Here is a 25,778-nt window from a genome sequence, read left to right as displayed (position 1 = left end):
TGCACACGCGGAGAGGACGTGCAGGAAAAGCATCTATTTTGCGCAGATATCATATTTTACTCATATTACTGGGTACATTCCATATTTCAAAAATACAAATATTGACAATTTATATAGTTTATTATTATTATTTTTATGTTGTATTATTTGTGGCTCAAGGGGGGGGGCGCCCTAGCGCCCTAGCGCCCTCTATTGACCAGCCGCCACTGGTTACCAAGTGTGTCAGTCCGTAACATCAGTAATGTGAATGCGTGTGTGATAAATTGTGGGGTGTTGTCAGCAAAACAAACGATCAAAACCAAAATATAACCGGGCAGACACTGGTAGGGATCTCTCTCTCTCTCTCTCTCTCTCTCTCTCTCTCTCTCTCTCTCTCTCTCTCTCTCTCTCTCTCTCTCTCTCTCTCTCTCTCTCTCTCTCTCTCTCTCTCTCTCTCTCTCTCTCTCTCTCTCTCTCTCTCTCTCTCTCTCTCTCTCTCTCTGCAGCCACAGATCTATATATCACCTGCACGCACAGCACGCCTGTGATGAGTGAATCCATGCGCGTTAGAGTCTGTGAACGAGCCTCCTCTTTCTCCCCTCGTCACACAGACGTCACACCTGACTGTAGTCCACCTACCGGCTCTCTATACATCCAGACCAGCAGCGACGTTATCTTAACAGTATTACGAGGCTACCGGGTTGCTTAGTATCGGTTCCAGGTGGAAGTTTAACAATACATATAATTGTAAGTTATCGGTGAGTTTACATTTTATTTTATAAATCATCCCTCCTCCCTTTAAACGTGTTATTTTAATATTGTGCACGAGCCGTTAACGTGTATGTTTTCAGCGCTTATCTCGTGCACGACACACGTTTCTTATTAATAATCATAATCGACAGACATCACAGAGGATGTTGCATGAAGTTGCACAACACAAAAGCAATATGGAGGAGACAGCAGCTCGCTCCGAGGCTTCAGTCGTGCTGTTTGCTTGTCTGCTCGCGAACGTTCGCTTTAATACATGAAATGTCATTAACACCACCGCGTTGTCTATTTAAAGTGAAGGTCCACGTGTTGTACGTGGTGTGTTTGACCGTCAGCGCTGTGTGCTTTTATCACACCTAACGTCACGTGGACAGGTGTTGCACATCTGGAGACTGTTGACGCTGACACTTGTAGGCTCAGCCATGCTGCTGTATTATTATTATTATTATTATTATTAATAAATGTATATATTGATATTATCCTAAAGGGGACAAGTAACCACAGCTGGTTCAGGGATCCCCCAAAGAGACAGTGGTGGAATGTAACTAAGTACTGATGTAACGTGTACTTTAGCACTGTCTTTTATTGCCTTGCTACCTTTATTTACTTCACTGTAATTATCTGACAGCTTTATAGATGAAGTTTGTACACAAAAAACAATGTGATGGGCTCTGGATCAATTTGATTCAATGTTTTTATATTTTTACATAAACAATCGAGTCAAAATAATCAGCAGATTAAATCCTAGTGAAAAATTTCTACATTGAGTACTTTTACTTTTGGTATTTAACGTACATTTTCCTGATACTTTTAACTTCAGTTACATTTTCAATGCTGGACTTCTTCTTGCAACTGAGTATTTTTTGATTTTACCATGTTGTGTTCGTAAAGAATCAGAATACTTCATCCACCACTGTTGAGAGATGCAATGAGTTTACAGCATGTAAGGTATTTGTACATGAGTAACTTTTAAAGTAGAGGTACTGGGTTTTTGGTGGTATTCTCCTCTTGCCTCACACTGTCAGCCTTGTATCTTCTCTATAAATCCCATATTCTCCATTGTTGTTTTCTCCTTTCTCCCATCATGCAACACTCTTGACGTTGACCAGGAACCTGTAGGTTCCCAGGTCTACCTGATGAGTATGAGCCTGACCACAGAGCCCCCTAACGATGTTCCCGCTGTTACAGAAGGTTTTAACACGTCACCATCTTACCAACATGTCTGTATCACGTTGTCCTTGTGAACAAAGTCGTGTGTGTTGACTGAGTGTAAACATCTTAAACTCTGAATATCAACAGTTTGAGTTTTCAAGGCTCAGCGGCCGTTATAAGGACGGCTTATCTTCAGGGTCAGTGACTGTCTGCTGTATTCTGACCCTTCAGAGCCTGAGAGCAACATGACTGCAGTGGAGAAGAAGGACAAGAAGCCAGAGGAAGTGGCGGAGGAGGAGGAGGAGGAGGAGGAAGAATACGTGGTGGAAAGGGTGCTGAGTCGGCGGGTGGTGAAGGGGAGAGTAGAGTATCTCCTCAAGTGGAAAGGCTTCTCTGGGTGAGCGTCTCTTACCGCCATCATCCGATTCACACAGCAGATCACCGGTACAAGTTATTGGTTAAATACTGTACATACACACCAATAAAGGTGCCATCTTCAGAGTGATGCCATAGAAGAACCCTTTCTGGTTCCACAAAGAACCTTTCAGACCAGCGGTCTTTAAAGAACCCACAATGGTGCCTCAAAGAACCTTAAAAAAAAAAGTCGTTCTTTGAGGCACCATTTCTGGTTCTTTGAAGAACCTAAAGAAAAAAAGGTTCTCTCAAGAACAGTTTTCAAAAAAGTTCTTTGTGGACCCAAATGGTTCCATAAAGAACCCTTTTCAAATGGTTCTTTAGATAAAAATGGTTCTTCCCAGGAAGAAATGGTTCTTTGAGGAACCGATATTTGGAAAACGTGAAACAATTGTACATTTAAACAGCGTAACAATGGAATCAGGGTTCACGCTCTTTCTTTAGAGATCATGTTCAGGATCTTTTCCGTGATGATCTATAAAATCATCTTTATATTTATATATAAATATATATATATATATATGTACATACAGCTGGTAGTTTTTTTTCTAATTTATACCATCTAATAAGTCAAACATGAACTAAAAACCGTATGAGAAACATGTAGAACCCTCCAATAGATAAAATGGTTCTTTAGTAGCTGATGTTCTTCGTGGAACCATTTAAGAACCTTAGTTTTTCTGTGTGTATTTCTATGTACTCGCGTGTGCAGAGAAGACAACACGTGGGAGCCAGACGACAACCTGGACTGTCCGGATCTGATCGCGGAGTTCCTGCAGTCCCAGAAGTCTGCTCACGACGGGAAGAGGAAGGCGGCCGGAGACGCAGAAGGAGACGAGAGTAAAACGAAGAAGAGAAAAGACGACGTAAGTCACCGACTCTTTGTTTTTGTCACGTGGTAAACAAAGACTTATTCTTTACGACATATCAGGCAACAGCTCTCGCAGACTCTGAGAGTCCCTCGTGGTGTTCAGATCCCCAATCAAGTCCACAAGGGGGCTCATGTGGACTTTCTCTAGAGTCTGCTTTGGGTCCACAATTGTCAACACAAGACAACAATATTCAACTTTAAAATATTGTTCCAAAATGTAGAGCTGAAGAGGATGAAGTAGATCGACAGAGAACTAATCTGCAGCTTTGAGTTTTGATAATTGAGTAATGATTTCAGTAATGGTCAAACATCCGCTGGCAGCTTCTATAACGTGAGGAAACAATGCTTTTCTCTGTTACGTGATAGTAAAGTGAACGTCTACGAGGTTTTGGACGTGCTTAAACATTATCTTCTGCTTGATTAAAGCTGTGTTTTGTTGTTTGATCCTCAGACAGAGAAGCTCCGGGGCTTTGCTCGAGGACTGGATCCAGAGAGGATCATCGGCGCCACAGATTCCACCGGAGAACTCATGTTCCTCATGAAATGGTTCGTATGCAGCGTATACAGCAACGTCACAGCTGGATGTGTCATCCAATATCTTGTCTGTAAATGTGTTTTTTGGGGTGTTTGTTTGTTTTCTCAGGAAAAACTCAGATGAAGCCGACCTGGTGCCGGCGAAGGAGGCCAACGGGAAGTGTCCTCAGGTGGTCATCTCGTTCTATGAGGAGAGACTCACTTGGCACTCGTATCCCACGGAAGACGAGAAAAAAGACGAGAAAAACTAACACGAGAAAGAAGCTGTAGTTTTGAACTTCGTTGTACTTTTTCCAGAGACGAGCGAGACACCTTTGGACTCATTGTTCTTGGTGTCGTATCACTCATTTGATTATTCTGTCTGGATGTAATCTGTATATACGCTTCAACTGGAATGTTTTCAGTATCGACTCTCTCGGCCTCTTCAGTATCAGTTTCTCTCAACGTTTGGTCCAGAGATCCGTCGTCCTGCTGTGACATCGTATCAGTGAGGTGACGTCTTTATTTCATCAGTGCCTTTTTTTAAAACATTATTTTTGGTGCTTTTTGAGGGTAAAACTGTGTCCATCTGAGCTGTTTGGTGTACGGTTACAAACCCCGATTCATTGACTGATTGCTATTCTTTGTCTTCATTGTCACATCTTGCTCGTTGGTTTTGGAGAATAAACAACTTGTTTTGTTACTTTCATGTTTTTACTGTTTTCACTTTAAATATCGTCGGATTATTATCAGCAGGGCTGCAACTAACGACTGGTTTTATTCTGTTAATCTCCAGATTTATTTCTCCAGCACAAGCTGTCATCAAATCTCCAAAATATTCAATTTACTCAAGAAAAAAAAGCAGCAAATTGTCACATTAAACCCGACTAAAAGGTTTGGTATTTCTTTCTAGACTTGGCGATTCCTTTTCTGTAAATGGACTCTTCGTTGAAGCTTTGTCGACTGGAGCCCCACTCGTACGGTCTGACTAACTCCATTCATGACCACTAGAACACAGTAGAGTCCCGGGTGAAAATAAAAACACTTTATTAATCAATAAAAACAATTCTTGATTGCCGGCAAATATCTGAAAACAAGAAGGAACTACATCCAAACTGAAAGCAGAGGGTGAGACCGTCATGGAGACACAAATCATGACGAACACAAACATGAAAATATTTACAGAACGAGACGGACATAAAGAAAAGTGCACTAAGTAGTAGCAGTACTAGATAGTTGAAGTCAATGTTAACCAGAGTTTCATGCCTGAATATCACATGTAATGGAGGACATTTCTCCTTTCAACAACTATTTTTTGGACATCATCTGTTCTGCTCTTATAGACGTTCTAGCCTAACTCACCTATTTTACTCCTGTTTTCAAGAAGAGGGCGATGGGACACGTACTGACACTTCATTCAGATAGACGATAATAGCACTTCTTCCTCTGCTTCTCACAACGTTTAAAGTGAGATGGTGAGAGGGTGAAATAAAGGCATTTCAAATCAAAGTGGCCACAACACGCACCGTCATTTCACACATTCAAGCAACTTCTTTTTTTTTTTTTTAAATCTCATGTAACAACTTGGCTCACTTTGTTAACAACACAAAGAAACAAACATAGGACTCATAATATTCAAGCCAACACCTCGGGCTTCACAGCAGTTTAAAAAAAAAAATGACCTCAAGTGGCTTTCAGTCGGGGAACGTTGGCAAATAAGTTAAATTAAAAACGGGATTTGGCTCCACCAGAGACGACCGAGCCTGTTTGAAGTTAGTGCTGAAACAGAAAAAAAGACAAATGATGCAGAACTGTGACAGCCTGGACCTCCGAGCGTCACAGCAGCTTCCTCTGGATGATTACAGGCTCAGCGTGACAGTTTAAATAAAGACAGAGTGTAGAGTTTTACATAAAGCTGATGTGACCTATAACCTTATACTACAGATTATGAACAGTTAATAAGAGCCTTCCTTAACACAGCTCCCGTATTTAAACCTGCAGCGAAGGAACAGCGACAGACACGGAAAAATGCATATAGCCAAGCCTTTTAAAAGACAAATTACAGTGCTATGTATAATTTATAAGGAAGTTGATACATTTTGCAATGCAGTGTGCCTCCTCCCTAAGACATCCATCTGCTCCTCTTGCAGGACTTCACCTCCAGGCCTCTTTTTTTTTTTAGCAGCGGCCAGCCCGGGAACTCTCCAGCCTCCGACTCTCTCTGGTCTCAATCCTCCTCCGTCCACCCGGCGCTCTCTTCGGGGCCTCTCTGAGCTCAGACCCACTCCAAAAAACTGGAATTTGCGACACACAAACCGACAGAATTGGAGTCCCAGTGTTTTTGAGCACGTAAGATGACCGAGCGCACCACACGACCTTTGGTTAGTAAAGGTGTTAATGGCACCCTTAAAATGGTGGACTTCCTCTTAGCCTTTGGTAAACTGAACTCTCACAACCGTAGATGCAACTTAAACGTGACAAACATCAGTGAAAGTCTCCAGGGTGGGATGTGGTCCGTCCTTTAAAACCTCCGGTGCATAGACAGTGTTCTTTTTCTCCAGACGAGTCCCCTCGTTTCACCCGACAAACCTTCTCTCCGTCCTCAGCCGATTCGGTGCAAAAAGGATGAAGAGCGGCTCATTTTTTTTTTTCCTTCGTCTCTTAATTGCTCATTTTTATGTCCTTCCACGTCCCTCGTCTCCTCGCTTATCGTTTCCCCCGCCCCGTCTAAATAATGAAATATCAGTACTCAAACGAGGAGCTACTTCTGCTTCAAAGTTGTTTCCAGGGGGGAAAAAAATGTAGGACGAGAATGAAAGGGGAGAAACTAACGCAGGAAGAGCAGTAACTCTACTCACCAGAATCTTCTTAAAGGAAAAAAGGACATCTCTCTCTCGCATCTGCAGAAATCTCTCTTTTTGATTTAGCAAAGTGATAGAATAAACAGCAGTTTGCCCCCCGCCCCGCCCCCCTCACTTCTTTTTGTCTTTTTGTTTTTTCTCGGGCTTCCGGTTCTGCTCGGCGGTGGTCACGCCGCGGGGCATGATGAGCACGCTGCCGTCGGCGCTGTACTGGAGCGAGTACTCGCTGGGGGGGTAGGGCCGGCCCTCCTCGTCCCGGAGCTGAGTGAACACCTCCTGGTACAGACTCTGCATCTTCTGCTTCATCTGCCGGATGGAGCGGATGAACTCCATCTTCTCCTTCAGCAGGCGGGCCTTGTTGCGCCTCAGGTCGTGGACGCCCTGCTCCAGGTTGATGATGGTGTCCAGCTTGCGCTTGCGGCAGTTCTGGGCCGCCATCTTGTTCTTGCCGCGCCTGCGGATGTCGCGGACGAGGGCCAGCTGGCCTTCGCTCAGGTGGTGCTTGGCCAGGAGCTCGTTGAACTCCTCCACGGGCAGGTTGATGATCTTCTCGTTGGAGAAGGGGATCTTCATGGACCGGGCTCGCCGCTCGTCGCGACTGGCGTGCTTGTCGAGCAAATCCTGAGCAGGCTGAAGCTTTGAGTGTTTGTCGCGGACGCTCTTCTTGCCAGCGGAAAGCGGGAGCTCCGGATGCTCGGCGAACGAGGAGGAAAGCGGCAGGTTGTACGTGTGATTGTGGCCGATGTTGCCGAGCTGAGGGAGTCCGTGGAACTGGGAGGGGTCCTGGTAGCTCATACGGCAGAGCTTACTGAACCCAGGCTGGTAACCGCCGACGGCACCTTCCTCGGCCTCCACGGTGGCGACCTCCGAGTCGGTGCTGTACCCCACGGCTCCCTCCTCGGAGAAGGTGGCCGACGTCGAGGACGAGGACGCCGCCGAGGAGCAGGACGTCTCGGAGCTGCTCGGGGAGGCCGGGCTGTGGCTGGAGTCCAGGGAAAGGCCGGAGTCGGAGTCGAGCTCGTCCTCCAGCTGCGACGCCTGGGCCTGGCTGAAGCCCTCCTCCATGGCGAGGTCCAGCAGGCTGATCTCGTCGAGCATGGACTCCTCCAGCAGGTTGCTGAATGGATCGGGCAGGATGGGCGTGGACGTGACGTTGGTACTGGAGCTGTTAATGTGTGGCGGGAGAAAGATGCCTGTCAGGTTAGTGGCTCCGAACGTGGAGTTGATGTTGCTGGAGTTGCTGGAGGAAGGTCTGAGCATGGTGGTCCTCGGGGTGACGCTAGTAGAGTCCAACTGGGGATTGAACACCTGGGGGAAGTCCTGGCTGCAGCTGGGGAGGGAGGCCTGGTGGAGGCTGACGTCCTGGTTCACGGGTGTCGGAGCGGTAGAGAGTCCAAAGTTCCCCGCGGCGCTCGACTCCGTTGTCCCGCTCGTTCCACTGTCACTGCTGGAGTTGCTGTGCGGTGAAGAGATGTTCACTTCCATTGCCTTTAAACAGAAAAGTAAATATACACAATTTTCTTAAATTAATAAGCATACGTTTGTGCGACGAAATATACTTTTTATGGTCGCAATGATGCGGTTAGAAAGTAGACGTACTTGTAGCTCCATGATGGCCATGATGTCTTGCCACTGCTGCTCCAGGTCTAACTGAGGCTCCGCGGGGGGCAGCTGTGGTGCCAGAGGAAGACCCTGAGACGTGGAAGGAACTTCTTCATTGGAAACGATTTCTGGGGCGACAACCGGGGCTGGAAACTATTTAAAAACATCACAAAGACCTTGTAACAAAAGACGATACTTTGCAATGCATGTGTAACAACAGGTTGTTTTTTTTACCTCAGATTCTTCTCCAAAAGGGAAAGTGGCCTCCAAAAGCCTCAGGCATTCTTGTAGAGACAGTGAAGTCTGTGAGCCGAGACCTGGGAGCTGAACGACAACACAAGAGATTCTGTTGTGACTAATTGACCCCAATACGGACGACCACGACGGTGAATGATACGGTACAACATGTGAGCAAACTGTGAGTGAATCCTTTGCCGCTCGCTGCAGGTTGTTAAGCTGTGTTAGTACTTCATTTTGTTAGCTTTTGCGGTCAGAGCCATTCCATCTCCAGCGGTCCAAACACACGTCTACTTATTACTCATTGCGTGACGTCGACACAGTGAAAAGTATTTCTTACGGTACTCGCCAGCCAACCCCAGACATTCACTCTCTTTTTGGAACTATCCACGCTTTGATCGCTTAATTTGTGGGGTTTTCAGCGCCGTGTCCGACATTTCCCGAGCTTCCCTTTTGGATTCATGCTTACGATCCGAGCACCTGGTCGCTACCTTTTAATAGAGCCTGAGGGAAGTTTCTCTGCAGATTGTACTTTGTCAGCTACTGTGGTCAAACGAGAGCATTCTGACTAATAAACAACAACAAAAAAGAACATTTTTGTTGTTTTCTGTATTCATAAAACCGTCCGCACTGGATAAACTGCACGCGTGAAGATTACATTTACACATCATGAGTGCTAACGATTGTGAGTGAAGACTGAACCAATGGAAAGTTCTCTTGGGTGTTAAGCCCAGAAGTAAATGTGATTTACTTCATATTAGCAGCAGCTAGGTTTGCTTGATCTCTGCCTCCACTGTCAGACACAATGAGATGAAACTCCTAATTTCAAACTGAAGAATTTCAAAGATGAACATCGTTTATCAAGAACAGCGGAGGAGACAAAGTGGAGACGAATATGAACTCTTATCAGCCGACAGAATGACCTGTTATCACGTCTGTGCAGCTCCCACGTTTCTTTTTTTCTGTTAATGCACCATTAGGACAGCTAAATGTACCACCTCCCCTCTGGATGAAACTCTAGCACACAGAGATCCGTTTAGTCTACTAACCTGCTCTGGAATACTCTCTCCGGTCTCCCCGTCCACCGGCTGAGCAGCTTGCAAGTTCACTCCATTTCTCCAGCTCTCTTGCTCCTCGTTCCCGTCTTTGTTCTCGTGCGGGATGGGCTTCTCCTCCTCGCTCTCCTTCTGACGGTTGCTGTAGTTGAACACTTCTCTTCCTGCTCCGAGGTCGACGTCCTGTCTCCACAGGATGTCTATCAAGTCAATGTCCTGCAAGAAAATACATAGCAACCATTGAAAAATGGCCCTGTGTAGAGAAAAGTTACTTTAATAACCAGGTATGGTGTAGGCATTCAATGTATTGAACTAATACTGTAGCGAGGTATAAAGGAACATATGTGGGCCACTTATGATTTACTTATTTATGATAATAAACTCGTACTTCTGTTTATCTCGTATACAAGCAGTTTGGCTCATCGTTTCATAAGTGTGGGTAATTTTGGGAGATCACGTAACAGAAATGCAGTCAGATGATGCAACCATGACAAACCCTTTGACACGGTGGTCATCATGTGATCACATAGAAATCTACAACGTCTTTGTGTGACCTCATCGTGTGACTCATTGTGTGCAAGTTTTCTCAAAGAACCAACAAGAAGTCGTAAACAACTGAATTTTGTGCCATTTTAAGAGAGTAAATGAAGTTAGATGATCGTTTGCTGTGGATTTAAAAGTTGCACTCGTGAATATAACTCGACTGGTTTTGCTAATAATATCCGACACTGATTATAGACCAGAGCCGTGGACCATTTAATAAACTCTGAGTATATGTTTGATTGTTTTTAGTAGTTAGGATTGACAGATTAAGTTGTTTTTAAGGTATTTTAGGTGTAAAATATGACTTCTGCTAACATCTGTGTCTTATAATGCCGCTTGGAAGATTAGTTTACCACTGAAGCTACATCCTAGCTCACGCTAATTCCTTTGAACATAAAATACATTATCTAAATCCTGTTTGCCAGTTAGTTTGTGAGACAGCAGATGAATGTGGTGACAACAAGCACCTGTCAGAAGGAGTTGTATGTGCCCTCCTTTTGACAGGTGCTGCCCACAGTAGAAGAAACGAGCTGCGGTACCTCTTTGGTGAGGTCGTCATTGCCGTCCCTGCTGCCCTGCTCCTGGTTTCCCTCGGGGGCCACAGCTCCCAGGCTGTTGTCCGCCGCGTTCAGGTTGTACGTGGATTCAGGTGCTCCGCTTCCTCCCCTCATGGCCGGGGTGGCGTCAGGGTTGTTGACGTCCTCTAGGCCGCCCCCATTGTCCAGGGTGATGCTGGGGCTGGACTGGCTGCTGGTGGACACCACAGTCTCAGAGTCGCGATGCACCAGCCAGGTGTTGAGCTCCGTACTGGGCACAGAGAGGCGATCCAGTTGGCGCACCTGGTTCAGCAGTCGCCGAGCGGTAAAGAATTGGTCCAGGTCCACGCTCTTTGGATGGATGCCATTGCCGTCCAGGGTGTTGCGCAGGTTGTGAAACTGTGTCTGGGTGTAGGCTGAGCTAGGGCCCAGGATGATCTCTCTCAGTGGGGGCAGCTGATTGCTTAGATAGGTGTCAACATCCACCCGCACCCCAATGAGACTCAGAAGGATGGTGAACTGAATCAGGCCCTCTGTGAAGTACTTTTTCAGGTAAAGCATTTCTTTACAAAGGAACAAAAGGTGAAAGTAAAAAATAAAAACAAAAACGGGGCCCAACTAGCTTCCGTACTCGTACTAGAAGACCGAGACGGTTACATGAGCGTAAAAAAAAAGTGGTTAAAGAAGGGGGAGAGGGTCTTCAACAGGATGCAGTGTGTTTAAAAGGCATGTAGGATCCAAGATGGGGTTTCCACTCTGACAGAGTCCAGTTTGTGCTCAAAGCTTTCTTCTTCATTAGCTTCTCATCTTCCCATTCCTGACAAAAAGTGAGAAATTACATGTTATTGCTCCACTTTAAACCACAATAGTTCACAATTACAATCACACTGCTTTCAGAGCTAAGACACACAAGTCTTACCTTCCTACATTTGCGTTAATGAGACACAAATAAACAAAATAAATCAGGACTTGCTAGCCCACTGCAACCACTCCATCCTCCCAAAAAGTGTAGAGAAGTGATGTCGGCACAAGGCATTGGAAAAAAAATAATTAAAATCAGCAGACCAGAGATGAACACAGAGCTTTCACATCACCCCACCCTTCACAGGACAAACTACTTCTTCGTGTGGGTGCAGCTGAAGGTGAATGGAAGGCTCGACAGCGTCTTCTTCTGTGGTGTTTAACCCTCCCTCCTCTCGCACAGCTGCGCCTATCTTCGTCCTTATGACGTTAGCCGTTAGCTAGCGTGTGCTACTTGCTATTACACACGTGTATAACCACCTTGTTACACAAACATATATATATATATTTTTGTATATATATAGCTTGTTGCCACATTAGGTTGGTTAGCTCACATCTCTGTTCACCCCTTTAAAAAGTGACAGGTACCTCTATTGGTATTATGGCTTTAGCATCAAACAATCTCCCTAGCAACAAGTGGTGAAAAAGGTGATCGACAGATCGCGAGGCCACTCGCAGGACTCAAGCGCGCTGACGACACATGACTCCAGAAAGGCACGACCAATAGAAATGGTGGATGGGCGGGGCTTAACGAAAAGCTGTGTTACAATTGGAGCTCAGAGCCAACACTGTGATTAGCCTTGTAAGCTAGTTTATCTAGCTAGCTACCTTAAGCATTCAACTACTTTTAAAAGTAACTTATGTATTGTACAAAGACATGCTCCTGTACCCATACATACTACTTATTTATCTACGTGTGTGCTAACGTTATCTCACGCCATGAATCACTGTACTCCTGTATCTCCTAACGCCTTATTACAGTAGTTAATTTATTTAATACTCACGCATGTGTCTTCATTCATGCCCAAAAGAAGAAGATGCACTACCACCTAAGAACAGCAATCACGTCCTGTTTCATTAAAAGCTCCACAGTGTTGACCGATGTAGCGTCTCTCCAGCCTTTCCTCATTGAATTGGCCCACCATGACTTGCAAAATGGCTAGCTGGCCCCGGCTAGCCTAGCATCGAGCACCGCTTGACACCAAAACACGCTTTCACACAGCGCATGCGCAGAACATTCTAGTAGCAAGCTTTGATCACCCTGAAAAATCCCCCACTGATATTACACATTTATACCAATATAATCACGTTAAAAAATATATTTAGTGGCAAAAAACAACTTCTCTTTTATTCAAAATATATTTTACAATTTTACAAATGTTTTATGATTCGGTTATAGCAGTGGTGGTAGAAGTATTCAGATACTACAGTGTAGTAATACTCTGTTACAAGTACAAGTACTGCATTCAAAATCTTACTTAAGTAAAACAACTAAAGAATGAGTATCAAAACATACTGTTAGTACCAAAAGTACTCATTATGCAGAATAGCTTAATATAAAATAATATATATCATATTAGATAACTATTTATGCTTAAATGTGTTGTATTCTCGTTGTATCAATCTGTTAAAAGTACATTTCTCCTTAAAATGTAACATAGAACTATAAAGTAGAATAAAATGGAAATAGCAGTACCTCAAACGTGTCCTCAAGTACAGTACTTGAGTATATGTACTAAGTAACCAACCACCACTGTCTAATATATTAAAACTTTAAAAGATATGTGGCAAAAGAACAGCTTCTTCACTATTATTTTAGTCCAAACATATTCAGAGAAATACTTTACACCATTTAACAAATGTTTTATGATTCTATGATACTAATCTATTGAAAACTGGATAATTATTTTCTAACCAATCATGTAATAAAGTTAGTAGCCAGAAATTGTATTATGAACTGTGTGAAGTTATTGCCAATCTACTAGTTATATTTGGTAGATTTTAGTGGTGCAATTCTTCTAAATATTGCCATTAACATGTGTTGATATTTTATTACTTACTTTATTTAATATACAGGTACTTTGTTTGTTTTATTATTATTTCATATTCCAATCAGGTAAAAAAGAAGTCGATATTAAATTAAATAAAAAGATCAATGCAGTAAAAACAAGTTTACCAAAGTATACAGTGGATACATTCATAAATGGATAAAATGTAAAGAACACACAAGACTTCAACATAAATACCACTTTTATTGTGACGTGTGTGATTTGTCACTATATATTAACCCCCATCAGGTTGACGGGCCTTTTGTGGTATCGCGTTGAAATGTCGGCTTCAATCTGCAAAAACAAACAGTCACAATTACTAATAATACAATAATACATGTCAAGGACTCAGATGTATATTAATACGAGCCCTCTGGGCAATATGTATTCCTTGAAAATAATCCGTAACTGCATAATTCAACATATATATATATATATATATATATATATAAAATGATCTTATGACATGTGTAACTCTCTCTCTTGTCTTTCTAGGGAGCTGGAGAACTGCCGACCCCGTGAACATAAATAAACTGAACTGGTAAACCGATACCATTTTCTGGAGTTCCCGGGTGCATCCTGCCAGCAGGTCGACACGAGGCTCCAGTCTGGACTGCTCCTCCAGGGCTTCCTGTCTCTTCTCGACCATCGTGGCACCTTTCAGCACCAGAATGTCTGCCTGCTTCAGCTTCTGCCTCAGCACCTCTGACACACGCTCAACGTACCTACACCGCACATTTCACACGTAAACACAATGAGAGAATGCAGATTTACGCCGACTGAAAGAGACAATACGAGGGCGAGGCGTGGCAGCGTACCGCGGCGAGGCCTGGATCATGAACAGGTGCTGCATCCGGAGGGAGGTGAGGCGACCCAGGAGGTCCTGCACCTCCGACAGCATCTCCCGGGCATGTTGTCGGGATTGGCTTTGGATGATGGAGGGGGCCATCTGGAACTGGCTCATGGCCACCACGTCTCCCTCCTCTCCCATCTCAGTCACTCGCTGCGTTAAGAACGTTTCCAGCTGAACAAACACATGAGGCCAGCGTCACGTCAGGTGTAAATCCGACTGATGATCTGCTCAAAATACTATCCAAAAATAGTACAATTTAGTCTACTTTTCTGTGGAAACCTACACGATATTCCCTGCAAGGTCAAACAAATACTGTGACTGTTTTCAACTCCTATTTGTGCTAAACACACACTTGTTGTTTGCAGAAAGTGGTTTTGAATTTGCACATGTAAACATCATGTTTAGTTTTTACATCATGCTGTATTGAAGAAGACTTGAAACTAGAGATTGAGACCATAAACTCATGTTTACAATGTTTACTGAGGGAATAAATCAAGAGAGAAGTAGAGTCATTTTCTCATAGACTTCTATACAACCAGAGGAGTCGCCCCCTGGTGGACATTAGAGAGAATGCAGCGTTAACACATGAAGCTTTGGCTTCACTTTTTTTCACAACAAGCTGTTAAAACAATGCTGACGTATCACTGAAAAGAGTTGATGTAGTGAACTTGTTTGTATGTAGTTGCTTATTTACACATCCAGAGAACCATTAACATTCATTTGGGGTCATATTTTTGGCCACCTGATGACTGTCAGCCCAATATTCCCTACTTTTTGTTCTTGTTTGGTCAACTCCTGAGGGATGTATCCGTCTCTTTAGCAGCTCAATGCTCCACTATGTTCACCAGCTAGTCTAACCTATCAGCAGGTAACACACAGTGGCATTTAAAAGCTTGTTATAGGACTATGATCACAATTCTGACGACAGTACCATATACACAGAGCTCGAGTGGATGCACAGTCTCTCAAGTGGTGATTTGACAGTAGATGGCCGTAGCGGTTTACCTCCGTTAGCTCATCGATGAACTGGCTGCGTGACTGAGAGTTCTCCAGGACAGATAAAGCGTCCTCACCTCTCGCCACACCCTCAGGACCTGCAAGGAGACACACGTGTCTTTAGCAAACAGAAATGTCAACAGAGCTTGTGATAAGTTGTGCAAAAAAAAGAACAAAGTATTTACAGTCTGCGCCCACGTCCACAATTTCAATTTCTATGGGAGCTGCTTCACTGTCCCCCCAGTCAATCCCAGCAGCACCAGCGTCCTGTTGAGGGAGGCAGACAGGAAGTAGTATATCAGAGCAGAAGTACCAAAACCTTTTCCCTTCATCAACACCACTCGTCATGATCCAACTGTGTAACACTGTTAGTTAAATAAAGTTTATACTGGCATTAAATTGTCAATGTTTAGGTCAGTTTGGTAAAGTTTGCATACAACTTTGGTTCATTTATTTATTACATTTTGCCAACTATTCATTCATTTATTATTTCTAGTTAACTATTTGAACTTTCTGTAGATATTGTCCATAATTCATCTGAATATCTACACATTAGAAAGTTAACTAATATAAAGTTGTACATGAAGTCAAAATGTAAATGTGTTCTGCTGTCTCACCTCAGAGCTCGGCTCCAGACTGATGCCCCAGTCTATTCCATCCTCAACTGTGACGGCAGAATTAACACCCGGAGTGTCCGCAGTGTTGCCAAAGTTGCCCCAGTCGATCTAAAGCAGCGATAAAAAGAGAACATTAAAGTCAGTGGTGGATTGAAACATGAGTGTATTTACTTGAACTCACAGCAGCACAGAGCTGCTGCACGGGAGGAAGTTTGATTTGTAACTGTGATAATGTATTTAAAAAAATAACAAAAACAAGATGGATTTAAGAAGAATTTATGAATTAATAAAATAGAAAAAGTGTATATTATATGACCGATGAATACTTTTATACAGAGACAGTAAAACCAACCGAATTCTCTGTGAGTGTATCAGGAGCTGCTTCCTCCACCACTGGCCTCTCGATGACCGTGGGGACGTTCCCCGTTCTCCACTCGTAAAACGTTGTGTTTCCTCTCTTCTGGGCGAACGTCAGCATGGGCAGGACTGGTTCAGACCTACAGATACCCACATGTGACAAAGAGTCAACGTGCTGTTAGGGATGTGTGCGTTCATTACAACAAAGATGATGTTTTACACAACATACAGGGCTGTGTTTTTGATGATGCGCTCACCAATCACATACGAAGTTTGTGAAAGCAGTATAAAGTTTGATTTGCTCCGCTAACTTCGCCGCATCTTTCCCGACTTCCTCGAGAACCGCTGGCAAGTCTTTGACCAGAGCCTGAAGCTCACGAGCCACATTTTCTCCCTGTCAGAGCGGGAAAAAAACAAAAACATCAAGCGAGAGCGTCAAGAATGACGACGCAGAGAGCAGCTGGTCTGTGTGTTTTAATAACCTTGTGTATTTACCGTGATGCCGTACTGTTTGCAGGCAGCATAGTAGCGCTCCCTCAGGTCTGCGGCTGAGCTCTGGCACTCCACCTCCCGCCTGCTCAGCTCCTGCTGCAGCTGCTGGGCTTTGGCCAGCTGCTTCCTCAGGGCCGGGCCTTCGTAGCTCACGTTGCGACTCAGCAAGCTGGCCACCTCCGCTGGGGACACGCAAACAGACTCTTGTTTTAGATTTAAAAAAAATTTCTATCCATGCAAATAGTTAGTTTCTATAACTGGATGCTGTTCTCTTATATCCTATAATAAAGATGCAGGAATAACAATAGACTTTCTGGTTTCAAACAGAATGACAACAGGTAGCAGATCACCTTCCTACCCTATGAAACACAGAGGGATGATCTAACGCTGTATACACATGTTGTCATACTACAAAGAGATATTACACTTACCCAAATAGAAATTATCTGTCTCATAAAGGGACACGATCTCTTGCCAGTCCTGTGACAACAAAAACAGAAATCAAATCTAATGTTTCGGATAGTTTTAGAGCAGAAAGACGCAAAGAAATACCGATCAGAAACTCTGTCAGACCTGCAGGCTATCGCAGCTTGTTTGAATCCGCTCACCTTCATCCTCTGAGATGAATATCTGCCGAAGATGTTCTTGGAGGAAGCCTCGGTTCCCCTCAGTATCTCCACTATTCTCAAGCAGTGGAAGTAGTGAATGTCTAGCAATAGAAACAAAGAGGATTTATAAGCATTCATGCAGAGGATGAAGAGCAGAACAGACACATTAAAGACAGAAATGAACAGTATCTATACGGGAATGATGTTACATTACATAACAATGCACGTACTAAATCATCTGAGGGATAAATTATCCTCAAAGACTCTTTACCTTTTAGTTTAAAATACATATATATTAGTGTAAACGGCAGACAGACAAAATTAATATGAAACAATAGAAGTTATATCTATAAACCAAACATATATGTCTTGTTTTGTGATACTTGTTAAAGCTTGAATGAGAGATTCACCTGTTAATGCAAAGGGGAGGAGTCTAGAGAGGACAGGTGATATAAAGGCTGGTGTGGTTTGTCTGAGACCATGCTGCCACTCACCAGTAAGTTTGTCAATATGTTTCAGATGACTTATCGTTAACACCCTTTGAGTTGTGTCTACATGCTTCCTCACAGTTCATGATATATCGATTAAGACCTGTGTGATATGAATTCAGTAAATGAGACAACCTTTAAATTAAGAGAAGAAAGCGGTTGTACATTTTGCTATACATCATGATGAGGTTAAAGGATTCCTTCTTTAAAAGGTTCTCTATACTGAACTCGGATCATTAAAATAGCTTCTAGCCACCTGCTAGTTGTTGCCATGTTGAGAGCCATGTGGAGTCAATAGATGTGCTCTTTATTTGAGTCCCTTTTTAAGTGTGCATGCGTTAATAATGTAAGCTAACTTATGTACTTGGTGTTTATTATTCATACTTATAGTAGTCATGTCAATATAATATACATTTATTGTACAGAAAAATGATCCCTCCATCCTGACCCTTCAATCAATACATGGTTAGATTGGCTGAAAGAGAAATGGCTGCTCATCTCTCTGACTTAAATGTAATAATAGAGGCACAATGTGGGGAGATGGAGATAGATATAGATATGTATAAAGATAGATAGGTGGATATAATGGACCTACAGGAGCCGGAGAGAAGCTGCTTGATCTCCTCGTTCTCTGGCATGTCCTGGATGGCAGCGTTGATCTTCTCCCTGATATCCTTCACTGCGTTCTGCCATTTCAGATTACAGTGACGTCGATCCAGCAGCCAGTCTGTGGACACAGAATGATTCAACGTCATTGATAACGATTGAACCTGTGGCTGGTGGGTTAAAAAATAATAATAATTCAAGGTACTTGTACTTAAATTGAGTGTTTCTATTTTCTGCAACTTTCTATTTTACTGAACTACATCTCAGAGGTACATATTGTACATGTACTCTGAGGGAACATTTTACAGCACAAACACTTAAAGTACATTCTGTTGATAATACTTGCATACTTTTACTAAAGAATGCAGAACTTGTACTTGTATTGTAGTATTTTAAGTGGGCTAATAGTATATTCTAGATATGAAAACTTCTTGTAGACTGTACATCAGTAACAGGTGGAATGAACTGAAACGTTTTTTATTGTCTTACCTAAAAGTTTGCTGGTCTGTATGTCGATTGGAACATTTTGAATATTCTGGTGAAGAGAGAAAACAGTCCAAACATGAGTAATCTTCACTTTAAACATGTATACGTATACATTGTTGTAACTGTATCTTGCACGGGGAGAAAATACGACACTAATGTAACGTAAAACAGCTTAACATAAAACAAAGGACAAACTATTTTCTTTACTAAGCTTTGAGAAATGTTTATTTTTCACTTAGCTGGACTTTGACTGTGTGACAGTTGGCTAACGTTAGCTAGCAGGCTCTTTAAAAACCGAGCCAGAGAGACTTTATTCCATCTTACCTCCATTGTTTCTTCACTTTATCAAAACAAAAGCTCTTCCAAGATGTTACGACTTCATTATATTGTTATTTAACAGGTTTTTATCCAGGATTATTGTCACCATCACCATACGGAGTTCACTGACACGTTAGGCGAAGGAGAGCCAATAGATGAAGCGGATGTTACATTCACTACAGGTCTGACCAATCACGTTGCACTATGCTGATGCTTGCAGCTGATTGGTTGATTCACATCCTGGTTTGTTGCAGAGCTACAGTCCGTCGGTAGAGGGCGGTGTCGGCCTTTAACGGAGATGAGAATGATTGGTTTTTAAATAAATAACGCTTTGCCTTATATATGTGGAGGAAGAAATACTCGGATCCTTTACTCAAGTAAAAGTACTAATACATAAAATATCCTGTAAAAGTACTGTGTTGAAAATCCTACTTAAGTAAAAACGTATGTATGTTTTTAATCTGAAAAGCAGTGGTGGAAGAAATAGGAAGTAGTGCTATTAAAATACTAATATAGTAAAAAAAAGAATCCTGCATTCAATATTTAATTTACATAAAAGTACAAAAGTAATCGAATCAAAATAGTACCAAAAGTATCATTATGCAGAATGGACCATTTTAGAATCATTAGCTATAAATCTGCAGAGAAACAAATGTCAACAAATGGATTAGTAAAAAGTACAACATATCTCTCTTAACACATTAAAACTTAAGTGTATTGATTATTACATTAGTTATAATCCCACTGTTTCACTAAACTCCACCCCAAAATCCAAAGCAACGTATTTGGTGTCTTTGGAAACTTTGGGATCTCCACTACTTAAAATAAAGTTCTGAGGGTTTTTATTAATGATTGGCCCACCAGCAGCCTGCTGCTTGTGAAATCTTATCTTGTATGCCATCATTGAAATCCAAAGGAATAACGTAACTCTTTGGCAACAAGTGACCTTAAAGAAATGAAAATGTCTCAAACACTGCCATTAAATCCCTGCATGTGCAGCCGTGCCTCTAAAATGACCTCATTTCAGGTCATTTGAATGGAAACCAAACTTGCAAAGTAAGCGTCCATTCAGTCCGTGATTCTATGCAACCCATGCAAAGCATCAGGGGCATTCACCTCCTTTCGTTGACCTTTTTTAGAGCCCTCACACCTTTCTCTCTTCATCTTAAAGCAATTACTTTTAAACTCAAACACAAAGATGACTTTATTCTGCGTCCAAATTCCACATTAAGACAAGACTGTGACTGATAACAGGAGTTTATTTGCAGTTTGAGAGCCGCTCACCTCTGGTTCACATTGCCCCGTCTGTCAGTAATCTTGATGTGGACTGGGACGGCCTCACTAAATCACATGGTTGCAACATTTACTCGCTCATGCACTTAGCCGGTGCAGGTTTTAGGTGAGGGTGTGTGTGTGTGTGTGTTTGAGGAGGGTGTGTGCTATAGAGGGGAGAGAGTACCGAGGTGAAAGAGGGAGAGAGAGAGATGCTGCACCTGTGCATGATCACCTGAGGAGCAGAAGAAAACTAATATAAAACCGAGCAGAAGTGAAGATTTGTAAGCATGGCGGGACAGCTTCAGGTCTGAGAGAATCTCCTTCAGCAGATCGTCGTCAAGAAGGTGAGAAGACTTTAAAGCTTCTTTATGTCTCTAACGTGCTGCTGCAGAAACTGTTCTCGTTGGTTTATACGCTCAACAACAGAATGCAAATTCACCTCAGAATGGATCCAGAGAAACGTTTAAATGGTTTTATTTTGTTGACGACTTTCTGATATATCCACTATCTCTGTTCAGCGCGGGGCGATGGAGTCTTGTGTGTGTTGCTCCTGGTGTGTTCACAGTTAAACTGTGGAGCTGCAAACAATACGTCTATTAATCTGAAACTGTTTTAATAATCGATTAACCGTTTATTAAGCAAAAAGCCAAACGTTTGATGGTTCCAAATTCTCAGATGTGAGAATTTACTGCTTTTCCTCTTATATTGAATACACATTCAATATTCTGGAGTTTGTGACTGTTTGTTGGACAAAACGTGACATTTTAAGATGTCATCTTGACCTACAGGAGATTGTGAAGGCATTTTAAATACAGTTTACTGACATTTAATAGAACAAATGACTGAGATTAATATAGAAGATACTGTGTGGTTGGAGCCCTACAAGATGGAGACAAACATTCAATGTCTGCCAATAAGAAATATTAGAAAATTGGAAGTGTAATCTGAAGCCGTGTGTTGTTTTAACCGATGACATTGCTTGTGTGAGCTGGTGACACTTTGCCTGAGAATATCTTCCTTAATTAAACATTGAATCTAAGTCATAAATGTAAGAACATGTCTGGACCTCTCAGTCTTATCAGGACTGTTGACATAACTGCAGTGAAGGTTCCAGGTAAAGTCGGCCCGTCGGCTTTCTGTGAAATCAAAAAGCCCACAAAACAAAAAATAAAAAGACACATTTGCATTATTGTAAATACCAGGCAGAGAACGCCCAGGGGCTCTTCATCAACTCGGTCAACTCTGCTGTTACGGGTCAGCGGAGAAGCTGGCACACGGGAGGAAACCTGAGAGTCTAATGAAGCTGCAGCTCACTTATGGGGGCAGCAGAGTCCTCGGTGCCCTTGGAGCCTCCTCTCAAGCTCAAACGTTGTGCCGTTGAAAGGCTTTGCGGCTGGTTAGTGATTTCCGAAAACGCGTGTTCCCTTCCTGCTGTGATCTCTGAGGCTTTGGGCGGCTCACCCACACATAACCGAACACACGGTAACTTATTAAAGAGAACTATGGAGGGCCTCCTTTATGTCAACAGGGCTTTTTGTCTCAAAGGTCACGTCCAAGTCAAACACGCTGAAAGAAATATGTGTGCATATTGTAGCCCAATGAGAGAGTAAAGTGCTGCTCGAGCCCGACTTTGTTCTGCAGAAACTGCTTAATGTAAAGTCAACAACACTTTGTAAATGCTCTGTCAACATTTGTTGAAGAGGAACTTGTCTTTTCTTAAAAAAACGAGCACATCCATGTTGCAGAAACACTAACTGTTACCCGAGTGTCAATGAAATGAGTGTAATTAAGCTCCACAGCGCCAAGTAGGTCCAGAATAATAAAGCACAAGAGCTCTGATGTGATCAAATGTTCCTCAGTCACCGCTTTACAGTTACTATTCTACAACATGAAATCAATTCTTTACTGTCTTTCCTGAACCGTAGCGCTGCTCGTTGGTGCCAGGTGCCAAACATCACGTGGGTCAGATAAGAGTGAGACGAGTGTTTCTACAAAGGGACGGAGTATTTGCATAGGTGCTGCAGGATGAAGTGACCGCACCAAACCAGGATTAGTGCGGCGCTTTGCTTCCTGTCCGCCCTCATAAAAGAGAAATCGTAGCGATTGGGAAACTCGTAAAACTTGGTTTATAAACTACGTTTTTATTCAAATATGTTTGAAATGAGTTTTAAAAAGAATAAAAGATACTTTAAAAACTGTTAGATCTGAATTACAAACTAGTCTCGTCTAGTTATTGGTGTTACAAATAGAGAGTCGCTTTTAGTTACTTTCCTTTGTAAACAGACACGTTTTGGGCAATACAATATGCTGATACGATAATATAATATACAATATTATAATATATGAAAATACGATGAATTATATAGGATAAATCGAAACGATAAGATTTGATGATACGATTACAGTTAATAAAATAAAATAATATATGAATTTTATTGTCGGTTTACACTGATATTCATTTGAGTTCCTCTCTCTGAAGTCATGAATGGATAATCCAGATGTTATTCAGTGATGCTGACGATGGTCTTCTTCACTTCCCTGCTTCATAACCGAGCTCCTGGTTCAGCATTAAGGCAACAGCTTCCTCATCAGCCAAAGGCCTTTCGTTCTCTGACTTCATATCAGATCACATGGAGGAGACAGACGAGACCCTGCAGATGATCATTCATTCATCAGCTGAGAGCAGAGTGTCGGGTTTCTTCCCCCCATTATGTTACAGCTACTACCATTATGTTACAGCTACTCCCAGAGGATGAAAAGAAGCCTCAGCTACTGTCGACTCTCGAGGTCTGAGACTTGTGTACTACTCTTTAATACGAGCAACCTGCAGATCCATTATGAGAGGGATTTCAAAATAATACCTTCATGTATCAATACCTGCAGCACAAATCATTACATTTACATCGTGCATGGTCTAAATGCTTCAATAGAGATGCAAGGTGGAAAGTATTTAATGCATCAATGGGTGGATTCTGAGACAACGGGCCTGAGGGCCCAGACATGTAAAAGGCCCCACCACCTCCTGGAGCAAGACGCACACACTTTATAGTTGTTCGTCCTCTTTTTGTTGCCGTTTCGTGTGTCTTTGTAAAGGTTATTTTGTGGTTATCTTTGTGTCTCCTGGTAGTTGTTTTGTGAATCTTTGTGGCAGTTTTGTGACTCTTTGTAGTTGCTTTGTTTCTTTTGGTCGATTTGCGTCTCTTTTGTTGTCAATTTGTTTTACTTTTGTAGTTGTTTTGCATCTTTACATCGTCATTGTGAGTCTATTTGTGCCTCCTTATAGTTTTGTGACTCTTTCTGGTCATTTTGAGTTTCTAGTTGCGTCTATTTGTGGTAACTTTGTATCTTTGTAAACGTTTTGTTATCTTTTGGTCTGTGGTCGTTTTTGTGTCTCTTTGTAGTCTTGTAAGTTGTCGTTTTGGGACACTATAAAGTTGCTTTGTCACTCTTGGTGATCATTTTTGTGTCTCTTTGTAGTTGCGGTGTGTCTATTTGTGGTAGTTGTGTATCTTTGTAAATGTTTTGTTCTTTTGTAGTTTTTTGTCTGGTCATTTTGTGTCTCTTTGTGACACTATAAAGTTGCTTTGTGTCTCTTTTGGACTCTTTGTAGTCGTTTTTGTGTCTCATTGTCGTTATGTTTCTTTGGTCACTTTGAGTCTCTTCCTGGTTAGTGTCTGTATCTTTCAGAGACACTTTGTAGGTGAAGACTGGGGAGTCAGTCATCCATCCATGAATGTATCTTTCACAGTTTGCTCACTGAAATGTTAAATGCCACTTGTTGAAATAATGACTGTAAATAAAGTGATGTTCTCCAGCCCTCACTGTGCGCTCTGTGCCCTCCAGGTCAGTCCTCCCGTCTCTGTTGGTGCCATGGCTGATTCGAGCTGGTGGAAGCTGACCTTCTCCCGCAAGAAGAAATCTGAATCCAAAGTCCTGTATGAGATCCCCGCTGAGTACGGCAGTAACACCGGAAACAAAGAGCACGTCTCGAGTGGTACCCCGTCTCCGGACCACATGGAGTTCAATGCCCGGCTGGAGAAGATTGTGGATTATTCTGCCACCAAGGGCCGCCACGTCAAAGTGTCCAACTCTGGACGCTTCAAGGAAAAGATGAAGGTCCGCGCAACGCTGGTGGAGAACCCCAATCTGTTCGCAGAGCACAACCTCAGTGACGAGAACCATAAAAAGAAGACTGACAAATAGCACAGAGACGGGCACACACGCTGGACCACACGTGTGTCGTATATCAGTGTCACAGGAGCTCAGATGAAGGATCAAATATACACACAAGCACAACCATGTGGCGCTACACGTGCAAGGTGGACACACACACTTGTTAACCAGCAGCCACACCCAGGTAGATACTGTAACCAATGGAAACCAGGTAGATACTGTAAACAATGGACTCACACCTAAACAAACAGCCGGTATCAGCGAACCATTAGACAAAGAGCTGGAGACATTCGGTCTCATTTTCTCTCTCACACGGTTGTGTATCTGCCTAAACTCATGCAAACATACTTAAGAATGATCAGTAACGTTATTGTAAATCGACTTATTATTTTTATTATTATTATTATTAAGATGCAGATTTTTGGAATTTAAACCTCCTTTTTTATGATACACAAGAAGAATAAACGTGTGTTCAGTGCAACCAAAGCACAGTCGATTTTTATTACATTTGTATGACCAAAGCAAATGGAGACTTGATTTTGATGTCTGAAATATTGTGAATACTCTACATATATAGTAAATAAAAAATATATATGTTTATATAATCCTAAAGCAAAATAAATGTATTTTGTTTTTAATAAATGTAACAAGATGAGTTAAGAGTACTTTTTATTTGTGAAGGAATAAATCAACTATTTGAACGTGTAGATCAACGATTCAGGCGTGTTCATGAAAGAGACAAGTCTGTGTTTTGCCTGTGTGTGTGTGTGCGTGTGTGTGTGTGTGTGTGTGTGTGTGTGTGTGTGTGTGTGTGTGTGTGTGTGCTGGTTTTGGTGCCATGGTAATGATGAGCAGACACTTGATATGACATTTGATATGTAGTGCCGTGCTTCTATTCTTTGTATTATAGCATCGCTTACATCAGATCACACAATGAGTCGGGTCTTTAAAGATAAATCCACTAATCAGCTGGAGGGCAGGACTGGACAAACATTTATGATTGTGTGTCATATACAAAAAAATATAAACAATAATAAATGTGTAGTTTTCAACCAGTTTCACTGCAAGACAATGTAGTTGCTGTTTGCATGTGTTGTGTTGCTGCTGACCTCTGCTGGCCAAACACGCA

General features: G+C 42.4%; 4 protein-coding genes across 4 annotated transcripts; 2 read left to right on the top strand and 2 right to left on the bottom strand.

The window, feature by feature from the left end:
• Positions 1-1,859: 1,859 nt before the first annotated feature.
• Positions 1,860-3,969, top strand: cbx1b (chromobox homolog 1b (HP1 beta homolog Drosophila); the record flags this gene model as incomplete). The annotated part of the gene is made up of 5 exons (XM_079182486.1): positions 1,860-1,938; positions 2,131-2,296; positions 3,026-3,179; positions 3,636-3,730; positions 3,828-3,969. The coding sequence occupies exons 1-5, from the start codon at positions 1,884-1,886 to the stop codon at positions 3,967-3,969; spliced, it is 612 nt and encodes a 203-aa protein (XP_079038612.1). The 5' UTR covers positions 1,860-1,883.
• Positions 3,970-4,720: 751 nt separating this feature from the next.
• On the bottom strand, positions 4,721-12,471 carry nfe2l1b (nfe2 like bZIP transcription factor 1b). The gene is made up of 6 exons (XM_079182470.1): positions 12,337-12,471; positions 10,535-11,348; positions 9,447-9,668; positions 8,395-8,484; positions 8,158-8,313; positions 4,721-8,046 (listed from the first exon to the last, which is right to left on the bottom strand). Exons 2-6 carry the CDS (start codon positions 11,090-11,092, stop codon positions 6,670-6,672), a joined length of 2,403 nt encoding a protein of 800 aa, XP_079038596.1. The 5' UTR covers positions 11,093-11,348; positions 12,337-12,471; the 3' UTR covers positions 4,721-6,669.
• Positions 12,472-13,592: 1,121 nt separating this feature from the next.
• On the bottom strand, positions 13,593-19,345 carry cdk5rap3 (CDK5 regulatory subunit associated protein 3). The gene is made up of 14 exons (XM_079182478.1): positions 19,208-19,345; positions 18,887-18,932; positions 18,387-18,518; positions 17,304-17,404; positions 17,127-17,175; positions 16,699-16,877; positions 16,461-16,597; positions 16,199-16,343; positions 15,847-15,954; positions 15,415-15,496; positions 15,239-15,327; positions 14,199-14,404; positions 13,934-14,105; positions 13,593-13,674 (listed from the first exon to the last, which is right to left on the bottom strand). The coding sequence occupies exons 1-14, from the start codon at positions 19,211-19,213 to the stop codon at positions 13,609-13,611; spliced, it is 1,518 nt and encodes a 505-aa protein (XP_079038604.1). The 5' UTR covers positions 19,214-19,345; the 3' UTR covers positions 13,593-13,608.
• A 1,324-nt stretch (positions 19,346-20,669) lies between these two features.
• Positions 20,670-25,305, top strand: prr15lb (proline rich 15 like b). Its single transcript, XM_079182713.1, has 2 exons — positions 20,670-20,820; positions 24,320-25,305. The coding sequence occupies exon 2, from the start codon at positions 24,347-24,349 to the stop codon at positions 24,677-24,679; it is 333 nt and encodes a 110-aa protein (XP_079038839.1). The 5' UTR covers positions 20,670-20,820; positions 24,320-24,346; the 3' UTR covers positions 24,680-25,305.
• The last annotated feature ends 473 nt before the right edge of the window (positions 25,306-25,778 follow it).

This window comes from Pholis gunnellus, assembly GCF_910591455.1.
Source record: "Pholis gunnellus genome assembly, chromosome: 21".
In the NCBI taxonomy this organism is placed as follows: domain Eukaryota; kingdom Metazoa; phylum Chordata; class Actinopteri; order Perciformes; family Pholidae; genus Pholis; species Pholis gunnellus.
Note: the sequence above shows the minus strand (reverse complement) of the source record. Positions and strands in the feature narration are given on the sequence as shown.

Bases quoted from the DNA above. Each gene is read 5' to 3' on its own strand.
- prr15lb (XM_079182713.1), top strand. From the start codon at position 24,347: ATGGCTGATTCGAGCTGGTGGAAGCTGACCTTCTCCCGCAAGAAGAAA.
- cdk5rap3 (XM_079182478.1), bottom strand. The intron at 17,405-18,386 runs GTAGGTCCATTA...TTCTATTGCTAG, and splicing joins GCAGCTTCTCTCCGGCTCCT to ACATTCACTACTTCCACTGC. The intron at 15,497-15,846 runs GTGAGACAGCAG...CTCCCTCAACAG, and splicing joins GTCTGGAGCCGAGCTCTGAG to GACGCTGGTGCTGCTGGGAT.
- nfe2l1b (XM_079182470.1), bottom strand. From the start codon at position 11,092: ATGCTTTACCTGAAAAAGTACTTCACAGAGGGCCTGATTCAGTTCACC. The intron at 9,669-10,534 runs GTACCGCAGCTC...ATTTTCTTGCAG, and splicing joins ATGACGACCTCACCAAAGAG to GACATTGACTTGATAGACAT. The intron at 8,314-8,394 runs GTAAAAAAAACA...GTTTTTAAATAG, and splicing joins CTTTTGGAGAAGAATCTGAG to TTTCCAGCCCCGGTTGTCGC.